At 46.7% G+C, this 13,318-nt stretch overlaps 1 protein-coding gene across 5 annotated transcripts; it reads left to right on the top strand.

The window, feature by feature from the left end:
* The first annotated feature begins 1,778 nt into the window (after window positions 1–1,778).
* S1PR1 (sphingosine-1-phosphate receptor 1) lies at window positions 1,779–11,815 on the top strand. Of its 5 annotated transcripts, XM_035123380.3 has the most exons (3): window positions 1,779–2,318; window positions 2,865–3,870; window positions 8,594–11,815. In XM_035123380.3, exon 3 carries the CDS (start codon window positions 8,740–8,742, stop codon window positions 9,877–9,879), a length of 1,140 nt encoding a protein of 379 aa, XP_034979271.1. In that variant the 5' UTR covers window positions 1,779–2,318; window positions 2,865–3,870; window positions 8,594–8,739; the 3' UTR covers window positions 9,880–11,815. The 5 variants fall into 5 exon arrangements, 4 of the variants coding, with proteins under 4 accessions (XP_034979271.1, XP_034979273.1, XP_060132675.1 ...); XM_035123382.3 differs by lacking the exon at window positions 2,865–3,870 and having other exon boundaries at window positions 1,988–2,318; XR_015950963.1 differs by lacking the exon at window positions 8,594–11,815 and having other exon boundaries at window positions 2,216–2,469; window positions 2,865–3,246.
* Window positions 11,816–13,318: the final 1,503 nt, after the last annotated feature.

The raw sequence follows: 13,318 nt of genomic DNA, 5'->3' as shown, positions 1-13,318 counted from the left end.
TCGTTCTTTCTTTCTTTTCTTTTATTTAACTGGGCTGGCCCAGAGTAAGATGCAGGACCCAGTAGAGTTGCTAGCAGTGAAACAGTATCCCCCTAAGCTGGTGGGGCAAGGAGCCAGAAAAAGGAAGGGCGTTTGACTTTTAGGTTCATGTGTATACATCCCAACGGGAAGTTGCTCACTACTGGGCAATTGCTGGCAGAAGACCCGATCCTCTTCATTTGTGTATGCAACTTTGCAAGAAATTTCCCTGGCTTTATCACACCCCCTTAAGAAGAGCTTGCCAAAGACAGTACAGAGTAGTTTCCTGTTACTTCCCTGTTAACCACCTCGTCTCGCAAATCGAGATGATAAATCAGAATACTTTTTTGCCACCCTGATATTTTCACTCTTTATGCAAACTCGTAGGCGGAGTAAGGACAATTCTGATTTGTGGTAGCAGGGGTTCAGGGGAATGGCTGTTACTCCACGTTGATATATGTGTATATAGCAGCTTTGCACCTCTCCTCTGTTCAGAATGGATGGGGGGGGGAGCATCCAACTTGACGTGGACACATTTAAGGGGCCTTGTTCGATGTAGGAGAGAGCAAGCCAAAGCAAACAGGAACCGAGCAGGAAGAACAGTTTCTCACATTCTGCCCGGACACTGAGGTCCAGCACCGAGGGCCTTCTGGCGGTTCCCTCGTTGCGAGAAGCCAAGTTGCAGGGAACTAGGCAGAGGGCCTTCTCGGTGGTGGCGCCTGCCCTGTGGAACGCCCTCGCAACAGATGTCAAAGAGGAAAACACCTACCAGACATCTGAAGGCAGCCCTGTTTAGGGAGGCTTTTAATGTTTAATAGATTACTGTGTTTTATTTTTCTGTTGGAAGCTGCCCAGAGTGGCTGGGGAAACCCAGCCAGATGGGCGGGGTATAAATAAAAATTATTATTATTATTATTATTATTAATAATAATAATAATTTTTATGGGGATCTTTACGGAGATCTTTCACAGGTGCCATATTGGTCAGTCGGTGCACTGGAACCTGCAGGTGCCACGTTGGCGAGCCCTGAGTTCAAGTTAAGCACAATTCCCCCATTGCTTTCAACAGGGATTTTGGAAGACGTACTACTTTATAACCATCCCATGCGGTCTTAAAGGTCCGGTTCATGTGTGTGGTGTGTACATTAAATAGGGCAGATGCAGAAGGTGGTATTCAGGGCCACAGCACTCTAAACATTTAATCTGAGCATTGCCAGATGGGATGATCCTCCTGCTCCTCCCCTTGCATGCTGTTCTGGGGTCCCCTCGAGCCAATTTGGGGGCTCCAGGGGGGAGTGGAGAGGAGTGCTTCCACCGATGGGGTTCCTTGGGTGACACCCACCCAAGTATTTGCAGCTAGCCTTTTGATCAACCCACGAAGAAGAGTGGAATATCTCATCTATCATTGCGCTGAATGGTAAAGAGGATTTTTAAAATATAAAAAACCCACACATCAAGAGCAGATATATTAAAGCACGTGTAATAAAATGGCAATCTTTACCCATCAAGACATGATTGATAACTTTGACCAGTCCTAGCTCCAATGCCGCATTCAGAACTTCCCAATCACCAATGGGAATACACCAACATGTTTCAGTGGAGTTGGTTCGTGTGTGCCATCGAGTGACAAATGCATGTATGAATCCTTTCCTTTCACTGGATGTGGTTGTGCCAACTTTTCAATCCACCTCTGCTCTCCTTTATCAGTGGTTCCAATCAGCTGAAGAGTTGCCCTGAAGACAGCACAACTTGCACTTCCACAGAATTTGAGAGTCTAGTCTCCACAAGACCTTGCACAAAAAGGAAGGATATTAAGGGCCTGTCCAGACCGCTGCTATTTTCGGATGGGATTCAATTGCATACTGGCAAAGACAGGTTGTGCAATGAAAGTTAATATGAAGCTCTTGCCCAACAAACTTGCTTCTCAAATATTTTGGGGGCTTTTTTTGCGATAAGCAAGAGGAAAAGGCACCAGAGTGTTTGGGATAACATTTGCTCGAAGCAACATCTTCTGACCTCCCAGAAAACAGATCAAGAAGTAATCAGGTTGTTGGGGAGTGATCTATAAGAAGACTGTCCAGATGCTGAGAGACTAGAGAGAGGAATTTGAAGGAAGTGGGAGATGCCTTAAAATTTATGAGATCATCTCCAAGATCAAAGCAGCGTCAGAAACAAAAGGCCACGTCACCTTCCTAAAGGACTTCCTGGAGATGTCGGATCAGGCCAAAGACCAAGCAGGGAAGGAGGAATTTGGTTCTGCCAGAATAAGTGAGAAGGAGTCTGATGAAGAAGAGGCTGAAGGTAAGGAGGAGATAAGTGAAGATGTAGGGATCTGAAGATAATCCAATTGTATGGTGATGAAAATAGTGTGGTACCAAGGTTTCTAGTCCTCAAGAAACTCAAGGGATCGTTGGATTTTGAAGAAATACTGGGATTTATCAAATTCAGGCAGGTGAGCTGATTTCATTCTGCCTTTCCAAGCTGTTCCACTGTGCTGGGGAGGCAGTCTCATTCACACCATCCATTTAAAGCACATTACTTCCCCCAAAGAATCATGGAAACTGTAGGGAATCCTAGCTTTGGGAGGAATAAACTAAAAGCCCCATGATTCTTTGGGAGAATACAAGTATTTTAAATGTATGGTGTGAATGTGACACAGAGAGATTCACCTTGTTTATTAAGCTTATCGGTTGCTTTTTTAAAACACGTAACTCAAGAGTGACAGACTGTTCGACAGTGGAACAGACTGCCACAAGAAGTGAAGGACTCTCCTTCCTTGGAGGTTTTAAAGCAGAGGTCAGATGACCATTTGTCACGTATGATTTAGCTGAAATTCTTGCGTTGCAGGTTGGACTAGATGACACTTGGAACCCTTCTAGCTTTACAATTCTGCGATTCAATGACTTACAACAACCGGAAAGCACTTTAAAGAACTGCTCCAGCACTGTTATCTACTCGGCTTATAACTGAACTGTGACTATTATAATCCCCGCCCCCCATATCAATTATTTTGTGGCAAGTGTGGGTTCAAGCCCCACATTGGGCAAAAAAAAAAAGATTCATGCCTTGCTGTGCAGGGGGTTTGACTAGATGACCCTCGTGTCCCCCTCCGACTCTACAATTCAAGGATTCTATGAAACACGTGCAGATCCACCTAAGAGTTTTCCCAACTGGCCAGGGACGAAAATCCTACTCTTGGTCTGGTGAAGCAGTGTAGCCTCCAGGGAAGTGGGGGAAAAAAGCTTTTCAAGATGAGCCTTAATCAACTCCCGACGTCTTGCAAATCCGGAGGCCGTTAAAAGTCCAGGAGCAGTTTGCAACCAGACGATGGCAACCCTGAGGCGGCAGGGGTCATAGGCAGCCGCGTGGTCCGCGGAAGACTTCGCTCTCGTGTGAAATCCGCCTCTCTCGCTCCGCGCGCGCGCAGTCCCCGCCAGACACGAACTTTTTTGGGGGGAGGTGGGGGCGAGCAGGAAGGAAGGAAACAGGTGTTAACCCTTCCGCAGCCGCCCTCCGTTTAAGAGCCGCCGCCCAAGAGCCGCCGGCCAGTTTTGCCCAGGACTTGGCAGGCGAAGAGCGAGCGCTGCGCCTCCGCGTTGTCTGCGCGCCGTCCCCTCCAGGCTCGCCAAGAGTTAACGCGGGAGAGCCGCGTAAGGAAGGGGGAGGGCGGGGAAGCGCGACAATAATAGGAAACCGCGAAGGGGTGGACGCCACTTTGCAAAAAAGAAAAAGAGGAAAAAAGGGAGACGTTTTTCCATGAGCTTTTCTTCTTCTGCAAAGGAGGCGGCCGGCGGGACGCGCGCCATGCGAAGCGCAGCCGCCTCCGGAGAGACCCGCGTCCTGCCCGAGCGAGGTAAGATTTGGGAGAAGGGGACTGGCTGGCTGTGGGTGCTGGGTCTCGGCGAGGTCCGGTTTGGCTGGGTGCTCTACCACGTGTGAATGTAAGAACGACACGCGTTTGCAAGTGCTCGCGTCAGTGAACTCTCCAGCGTGCATTCGACGGGACTCCCAGCTTTGCATCTCCGTTAATGTGGGGGAATGGACTGGCATTGCGCGGGGGGGGGGGTCGTTCTGTGGAATTGCCTGTGGTTTTTTTAAAAATGCAACCCTATGCAGGCTTACTTGCAAGCGAACCCCATTGTGTTCAGTGAGGCTCTAGGAAAGCATGCGCAATTGCTCAGGATCATAGAATGGTAGAGTTGGAAGGGACACCGCGGGCCATCTAGTCCAACCCCCTGCATGCAACGCAGGCATCTCGACTCAAGCATCCATGACAGATGACCATCCAACCTCTGCTTCAAAACCTCCATGGAAGGAGAGACTTGCCACCTTTAGCTCTGCTTGGCATTTGCCTACCCAATTATATGGGTATTGTGGGGCTTGGGGAGGGGGCTGTGCCCTGGATCTATTTGCTGGGATCTCAAAACCTCAGCCTGCCCCCTGAATGGATGGGGAAAGAAAGTTCAGAATAGACTGTGCTAATCTGGAGCAGCAAACTCCCCCACGGATATTGTGATGTGCTGTGTGTAGTTGGTGCCCTCCTCTCTCAGCTTCCTCCATACTTAGTGCCTAGCAGTTGAGCATGCAAACTGTCCTGCAGGTCCTGGTCTTTGATTCCCGAAGGCTCCTTGCCACATGCCAGTCAGTGGCTGGTACTGCAGGCAACTGAGAACGAACTTGCATTTGTTTGGCGACAAGCTAACTTCAGTTGCGGGAGCTAACTTCCGAGGGCTGCGATGGCATGCGCTTTCACTGCCGGCAGTGCAGACTCCACTGAGAAGGCGATGCCTGGGATGTTATGAAGCATTATGAAGCGAGGCACAGGAGAAGATCGGAATGAATGAATAAGATGTACTAGAGATATGGGCAGTGCATAAACCATATCCTGTTATTTAGAGGTATGGGTGCATCGCTGAGTTTGTTGATGGTGTAGAACAGTGTTTTTCAACCTTTTTTGGGCAAAGGCACACTTGTTTCATGAAAAAAAATCACGAGGCACACCACCATTAGAAAACGTTAAAAAATTTAACTCTGTGCCTATATTGACTATATATAAAGTAATTCTCCCACGGCACACCAGGCAACATCTCGCGGCACACTAGTGTGCCGCGGAACAGTGGTTGAAAAACACTGGTGTAGAAGTTGATATGCTGGCCTCGAGAATGGGAAATGTTCATAAGATGGAGATTTCCCCAAGTATATCTGTGCAATGTTTTTTTAAAAAAAAAATGTGCAAAAAATGAGTGATTTTCAGGAGCCAAAGATCCTGCTGCTTTCTGTGGAAACCTTTCCCAAGGGAGCTCCGTGGTTAGATTAGAACACTTGTCTGACGTACTTGGTATCGAGTTAGAAATGGTAGACTCCAACAAGAAAGTGGTTAGTGGATGGTTTAGTGCAACCGAGGTACTAGAACAACTATTAGTTTCTTTTAAAAGAGGGTGTCCTCTTCCACCCCCCCTCCCAGGGGGAACTGCAGGGAGGCAAACTTGAGAACGGACGTCAAAGGAACAGGACATAAATTTGCTGGAGGATCCAAGCTACAGAGTTTAAAACCCTGCCCTGTCTGGGGACAGTAAGCAATTTTCACCCTGTTCGTTTCGTCTGATGCCCTCAGTTTATTTTCCTCTTCATCGTATGTGGGAGCATCTTACTTGCTCGAAACCCTTTTGTCGATTGGCAGCTCTTGTCCAAAGTCCGCCAGGGCCCCTTCAGCCATCGGCTTCAATCATATGGGCTCATCAGCTCTGAAAAAGGATTGGTCCTGTTTGAGTCCATGGGACCTGAGAATCTTCAGAGCTCTTTCTGTCGTAGGGCATCCCTGTGCCTGTCGTACGTGTGGGAAGCAGGGACGGCTCCACTCTGCTTGCTGTTGCCTCTCACAACTTACCCATCCTGGGCAAAGTGTATACGTGTACTAGCTGTATGCGCATCGGTGCGCGTGGCGCGATTAGGAACTCTGGAGGAGGCATCATTACTGGACTGCATGTGCAACTTGTGGGAACTTAGGTCCTGTTTAGAAGAATGCGTGGAGGTTTGAAGAAGATGCAGAAAGTACAGATCCCCTCCCTCTCTTTCATGCGTTCACAGGGCTTATGTAAGAGCCCAATTATCTTAAATTCCTGAATGTGGTGTGTTTCTAGGGATAGCAATCTGGTAGAGGACTGCATGATTTCTGGGTCTGGAGGTGGGTTCCAAGCCTGACTCAGATTCGTACTTTTGAAACTTCGGTACGTCACGTTTAAATGACGCCGTGCCGATGCAGCCATTGATTCTAGGCTTAAGGTACATGCCATTTGAAATTGATGATTGTGTATGTGTGTGTGTGTGTGTGTGTGTGTGTGTGTGTGTGTGTGTGTGTGTGTGTAACTTAAACTGGTATGTCTTGTAACTCAATGGGAAAGGTCTTGTGTGATTTGGACTTTGTTATGATACTCACTCTTTGAAAAGTCAGTATTATTCAGCCTTGAATGAAGGGTATCAAATGAATAGAGTGAGCTTCACTTTTCCCTTTCCTGAAAAGCTTGTAAAGGGTAGTGCATTCCTAAGCATATTTTGATTATATATTTTGTGGTTTCATATTTTGATTTTGTTCTGTGAACCGCCCTGAGGCCTCCGGGTATAGGGTGGTATATAAATTCAATTAATAATAATAATAATAATAATAATAATAATAATAATAATAATTTCACTGGGATTTACCAGTGTGTTCAGGATTGCAGCCTTAGTGAAGGTTCTAGCTTTACTTCCTCTGTCAAGTTAATTGACCACAATGAATAGTGTGGTCACAATGTTGTGGGTGCCTTCTGTGCTCTGTTAACCCTCAATTCCATATCTCCTTTTACACTTATTTCCCCCCTCCAGCTAACTTAATTGTAGATTGCAAATCTTGCACAGATACGAGTTGGGTTCCTAGAATCCATGGGACAGAAATCTCCAGACTGCATGCAGGGCAGTAGCCAAAGGCCATTTTGTTACCTCTTCCCAACTCCCAAATAGAAAGTCCCGGGAGACTTGCATTTTATTTCCTCACTTTCTGTTAGCTTTGCTGATTTTTATTTTTGCTGACACCACACTTTCTTCAGTTGTTGTTCGTGACAGAGGGCAACTTCCCCATTATTTTTTGCAAGTTATGCCAGGGATGCGGAAGCGGTGGCCGTCCAGATGTTGCTTGACTACAACTCCCATCAGCCTTGACTTTGGGCCATGCAGACTGGGGCTGGAACCTGGGAAGCTGAGTCACAGGTCCACCTATCCCAATATTGTTCACACCAGTGTTTCCCAAACTTGGGTCTCCAGCTGCTTTTGGACTACAACTCCCATCATCCCTAGCTAGCAGAACCAGTGGCCAGAGATGGTGGGAATCGTAGTCCCCAAACAGCTGGAAACCCACATCTGGGAAACACTGGTCTACACTGACCAGCAGCTCCAGAGTTTTGGATGAGTATTTCTGGAGCATACCTGGGGATTGAACTTGAGACGTCTGCATGCAATACGCACGTCTCAAGTTCAGTCTTTCCCCAGTGGCTGATGAGAATCCAATTTCTTCTGGAGGGGAGCAGGATCCTCACCCCTGAATTACACCTTCCTTTAAACCTCTCTTACAAAGCTAATTTAGGATGGGTTCCACTGCAATCCTAAACACACCTCCTTGCTTACCTCTGGGTAGGCGTGTGCAGTGGATAAATTATCCGGTTCCTTTCCGTTTAATCCTTCCAAAAGTCAAATTTGTTTTATGCATTACCCCCCATGTTCTATGAGACAAGCCAGCAGTTTTAGATTTGGGTCATGTAGACCCTGATGTTGGGAAAGATGGAGGGCACTAGGAGAAGGGGACGACAGAGGACGAGATGGTTGGACAGTGTTCTCGAAGCTACGAACATGAGTTTGACCAAACTGCGGGAGGCAGTGCAAGACAGGAGTGCCTGGCGTGCTATGGTCCATGGGGTCACGAAGAGTCGGACACGACTAAACGACTAAACAACAACAGAGAGTGAGCCTTTTTCTTAAAAAAAGGACAGAAGTTTTAACTTTGCTGCTGTGATCTGATTACAAACAGTATGACTTGGCTTTCGGAGTGGAAATCTGGGCAGCTTTTATGTGAAATGAGATAGAGTTTCTCTCGACCTCATGGCTATAAGCATGAATGTATGAACATGTGTCAAAAGTTCTGAGAGCAGAGGATGTCAATGTGGCCTGTTTTACCCATTGCCTTCCCCTGTGCTACTGAGGTGTTATTTATTGGTTAAATAAACCTAATCGACCATCAGTTGAAGTGCTATATTCGGCTAGGTGTTATGTCCTGATATAGGTGTTAACAGTTTCATAAAAGCTGTTAGCACTTCAGCTGATGCTGGATAAGGTTTAGTTAACCAATAAAATCTGAATAATATACCCCATTAGGTACATCATTTTACTTGCCAGTGGGCAAACTTGCAGCAAACTTGCAGGATTTCATGTTTGGGTTTTCAGAATGTTCACTTTGGACTTGCAACAATAGCATAAAGGTAAAGGTAACAACAACAAAAAATCACTTCTCCTAAATTAACTTCTTTTTGCCTGTGTCTCCTGCTTTTAAGGACTGTGGTTACTGAGGTTACCCAGAAGGAGCTAGACGTTGGAAGCCGCAGACATTTGGACCTTGAAGCTGGGGGCAGCTGCTGAACTACCTGCTCTACATCGCCTCTTTGTGGCCGTCTGGAGAACTGCAACTCAGGCTGGCACCATGGACTCCACCAAGGACCCCCACGTGAAGGCCTTCAGTGGAGTCAGCGACTATCTCAACTATGAGATCATCATAGAACATTACAACTTCACGGGGAAGCTAAATGAAAAGGCAGACACCGGGATCAAAGCAAGTTCCGCGGTCTTCATCATCATCTGTTGCTTCATCATCCTGGAGAACATCTTTGTCCTTCTGACCATCTGGAAAACAAAGAAGTTCCACAGGCCTATGTACTATTTCATTGGAAACTTGGCACTCTCTGACTTGCTGGCTGGGGTGGCTTATGTCGCCAACCTCTTACTGTCCGGACACAAGACCTACACCCTCACCCCTGCCCAGTGGTTTCTTAGGGAAGGGAGCATGTTTGTGGCGTTGTCCGCCTCTGTGTTCAGCCTCCTGGCCATCGCCATTGAGAGATACATTACAATGTTGAAGATGAAGCTTCACAACAGCACCAACAGTTCCCGTTCTTTCCTGTTGATCAGTGCCTGCTGGGTCATCTCTGTGATATTAGGAGGTCTCCCTATTATGGGCTGGAACTGCATCCAACATCTACAAAGCTGTTCCACCGTGTTGCCCCTCTACCACAAGCATTATATCCTCTTCTGCACCACGGTGTTCACGGGCCTCTTGTTGTCTATCGTGGTTCTTTACTGCAGGATCTACATCATGGTAAGGACGAGGAGCCGCCGGCTGACTTTCCGGAAGAACATGGCCAAAGCCACCAGGAGCTCCGAGAAGTCTCTAGCTCTGCTCAAGACAGTGATCATTGTTTTAAGTGTGTTCATTATCTGCTGGTCCCCTTTGTTCATCCTCCTCTTACTGGACGTGCGGTGCAAAGTCCGGTCTTGCCCAATTCTCCTCAAGGCCGAATATTTCTTAGTACTGGCTGTTCTCAACTCAGCTACAAACCCGATCATCTACACGCTAACGAACAAGGAGATGCGGAGGGCTTTTGTCAAGATTATGTCATGCTGCAAATGTCCCACCGCAGATTCTGGGACCAAATTCAAGAGGCCCATCATTGGGGGGATCGAGTTCAGCCGAAGCAGGTCCGACAACTCCTCCCACCCGCAGAAAGACGAGGGCGAAACTCCAGAAACTATTGTGTCTTCGGGTAATGTCACCTCGTCATCGTAGGAGCTCTCAAATGGAGGAGGCATGGGCCCGCCGGAGGCCGCCGCGTGGAATGGTTCTGATCACTTGTCTCCCGCCAAGGATAGGCTCGAAGGGAAAGGATAGGCTCGAAGGCTATCCTTTCGAGTGTGGCACTTGCGAGGGGAGACGCGGGGACAGATTGTGTGACTTGAAAACATTTCCTCCCTGGAAGTTGGTTGTGTGTCGTTTGGGTTTGCAATGAGGACACTTAGGGTTGTGCCCTATATAACTCCGAAGACTGAAACCTTGGTAAAACGACACCTGTTGAATGAGAGTGGGTGGGGGTGGAAAATACTATTTCCCTCTCAAGAAAAATGTGAACCTATAAAATAAAGAGTTTACTGGGTTTTTCCTTCTTCTTTTGAGTAACAGCCCTCCCCGCCTTACTGAGCAGCAAGGGGAGCCAGTCTGCCTGTCGATTCTCTTCTGGGCAAATCTAAAGAGAATTTGAGTGTTTTGCTTCAAGATTGGCCAAAGCGCCACTTGACTTTCAATTAAAAGTTGGTGGGAACTGGGACATGGAGGGCTTCAATGGATAGTTTGGAGAGCACTGCCTCCCACTGCATGCTGCCATTGAGTTCCCCTGAATTGAATGGGACTACGCTTGAGTTAGGCTGGGGATGTTTGGAACGGAAGGAGCCCCGTTTGAACCTTGGCATTAAATTGATTTGATAAATGTGCCACTCAATAACAAGGTTCATTTATTGTTAGCAATTTCGATAGCACCTCGGCGCATGAGGGGCCGTACAAACTATTGTCTCACTTATTCTCAGAATAATCCTATCATAGTTTAGGTTGAGCGAGGACTCTAGGAGGCATCTGAAGCCTTGAAAGCTGGATAAAGTTTGGACGAAGCCAATGGTCTGCATTCCACTCCAGATTCTTTTAGATCCCAGAACATTTGCAATTTAAAAAGGTGTTTATAAGTTTGCCGATGTCCACAGAAAGTATTTGTTGTGTTAATTGAATGTAATATGCCACAGCATCAATTGCTGGGCTGTGTGTGTGTGTGTGTGTGTGTGTGTAAATATATATATATGTATAAATATATATTTGACCCGAGTTAAATGGGCTTAATGTGTACAATGTGTAGAGAAGCTAACCAGGATAGTAGCTGTCCTGTGCCAAGAGTAATAGTCTTCCATTTTTATCAGTTTGGGACTCGCCTTAAATCTCATGGGACCTGGGCTGGTTCTAGACACATCAAAGAAGCAATTCAGTTAAACCCGTTGTAAACTTCATAGTGGGAAATCCCTTTGGCGAAAAACGGGACTCCACAGCGCCACCTGGTGTCGCAGTGTTATAACACGCATAAAGTGCTTTATCTTTACGAATGTAGCTGAGTCCCTGGTTTAAATTATTTGGTACCTCTCTCAATCTTTCCCCCCTGCCCTCATCTTCTCCAAAAGGAGTGACTGGATGCAAAGGAGGATAGAAGAGTTGCTGTATTTAAGCTGTGTAGGAAAGGAAATTTCAGCAGGTTGTGCAGATGCAAAAAGTCAGGCCACCTGAAATTACTTTTGTAACGTAGCTGTTAAAAAGTCACCGTGACTCTCTTCCTCCTTTGGGGAGGAGGGGCCATAGCTGAGTTACAGAGCTCATGTTTTGTGTGCCGAAAATTCCAAATCTAAACATTGAAAAGAAATTGGCAGTGGGGTGTTCATAGGTGTGGGCCCAGACCCAGCGGTTGAAGGTTGGTGTCCGAGAGCAATACTGTGGTAATTGGTAATTAATGTACAAATATTGGTTGAATATATAAATGGTTTTTTTTAATAAGACTGTTGGCCTTCTAGTATTCCTAGTGCAATTCTTTTTGTAAAAACAAAAATAGTATTTAACATGTTTCTGACTTTGGTTGTACAATTTGCACATAGCTTCGTTGACCTCTAAATATTAATAAACTGGGGGTTTTGTACAAGTTCTGCCATGAACATTCCTTCTGCCGCATTTTTATCTGTATCTATTCTTACCACCGACTTTTGGACAATTTACAACTCACATTATTTCTATGCCCAGAAGAGGCAGGTCAACATTTGTGTGGTAAAACAGAACACGTAGATGCAAAAAGACCTGTCAAGAGCAGCAAATTCTGGTCAGCGGTTCAACAAGGCAGCATTCAAACCAGGGCAGGTAGCAACTGGAGTAATTAAACTCCCTTTTCCCAGCAGTACATTTGCAGCAATTAAGATCAACCTAAATGCGACAGTGGCAGACCTAGGTCATTCAACATGTCCTGGCCTCAAGCAGGAGGGAAGTGTTTGTGGTTCAAATTAAAGCACAAGAAGCAGGCTCTCTACAGACTTTCACACTGAAGATATTAAAAACCTGGGTGGGGATGACTGGTGGATGGAGAGCAGGAGGCAAGTTCAGCAGTTAGCTGCTTCACACATGCTTTGGGAAAACTCACCTTTAAAGACACCAGCATCGGTGGGCACAAATGCCCTTGCCCTATTGTAGGAGAGAGGACCAGCTACCCTTCTCCTTTGATAAGGCTGTCCTACTGCAACCTCGTGATTTGCATGTTTCCCTTGCCCCTGCAGCAAGAGCGAGTGCCACAGGCCAACGTCCCATCGGATGAAGCAACGGCTTCCGTTTGGCCTGGAGAAATAAGCTGAGTGGCAGATTTTGGGTAAGAACAGGGTGGGAGTTGCAGGGACAGCCTCATTGCGCACAGAAGGAGAAGGGCGATTTCCGAGCTGCAACCTGTTCGCAATGTCAACGTTTGTTCAACCACGCTTGCAGAAGGCAAGACGAGAAAAAAATGCACAAGTCGAAGAGCTGCTCATTAGCGGGTCTGAGGTAATGAAGGGTAGAAAGCAACCCATTTCAAAGGACGCCCCACTGTTTCTCGTGAACACTTCCAATTCTAGTAATTGGGAGGTACAAAAAAAGGACTACTAAAATCACACACACACACACACACACACACACCCTTTTGGAATTGAATCTTCAGTATCCCAGTGACTCTTCAGTCCTGACATACCGAAGGAAAACCTTTGGTCCCCGTTTCCCTACCATAACACCTCGGTGGCCTGTATATTTTTGTTCACTAGCCATGTGGACCTTTTACTTCATTAAACAGGATAGAAGGATATCTCGTGGATACCTTAGCACTGAAAGCTTCTAATGAACGAAATCAAAAGAGCAGCCCTTGCCAGCCATCTGAATGGTTCACTCTTGGGAAAGCTAGCACATGGTTCTGCTGCATTGATATATATCTACGCTCTGAGGTAAGAATATGCAAGGAAGCTAGAGGTTAGGTATGATCTCCTCCCTGATTCCTCCCCCCCCCAGCCCTGTTTTTGTGCTAAGCCAAGGGAAGAAGGGTGCAGACAACCAGACAACAACGACAGACACTTATGTTAATTGCCTGTGCTAGGAGTGGTGGCAAACAGACTTTTCTTCCGACCTGTGGTGTGCA

The sequence above is a fragment of the Zootoca vivipara genome, chromosome 7 (assembly GCF_965207765.1).
Source record: "Zootoca vivipara chromosome 7, rZooViv2.hap1.1, whole genome shotgun sequence".
In the NCBI taxonomy this organism is placed as follows: domain Eukaryota; kingdom Metazoa; phylum Chordata; class Lepidosauria; order Squamata; family Lacertidae; genus Zootoca; species Zootoca vivipara.
This window is presented reverse-complemented; position numbering and strand designations above follow the sequence as displayed.

Bases quoted from the DNA above. Each gene is read 5' to 3' on its own strand.
- S1PR1 (XM_035123380.3), top strand. From the start codon at position 8,740: ATGGACTCCACCAAGGACCCCCACGTGAAGGCCTTCAGTGGAGTCAGC.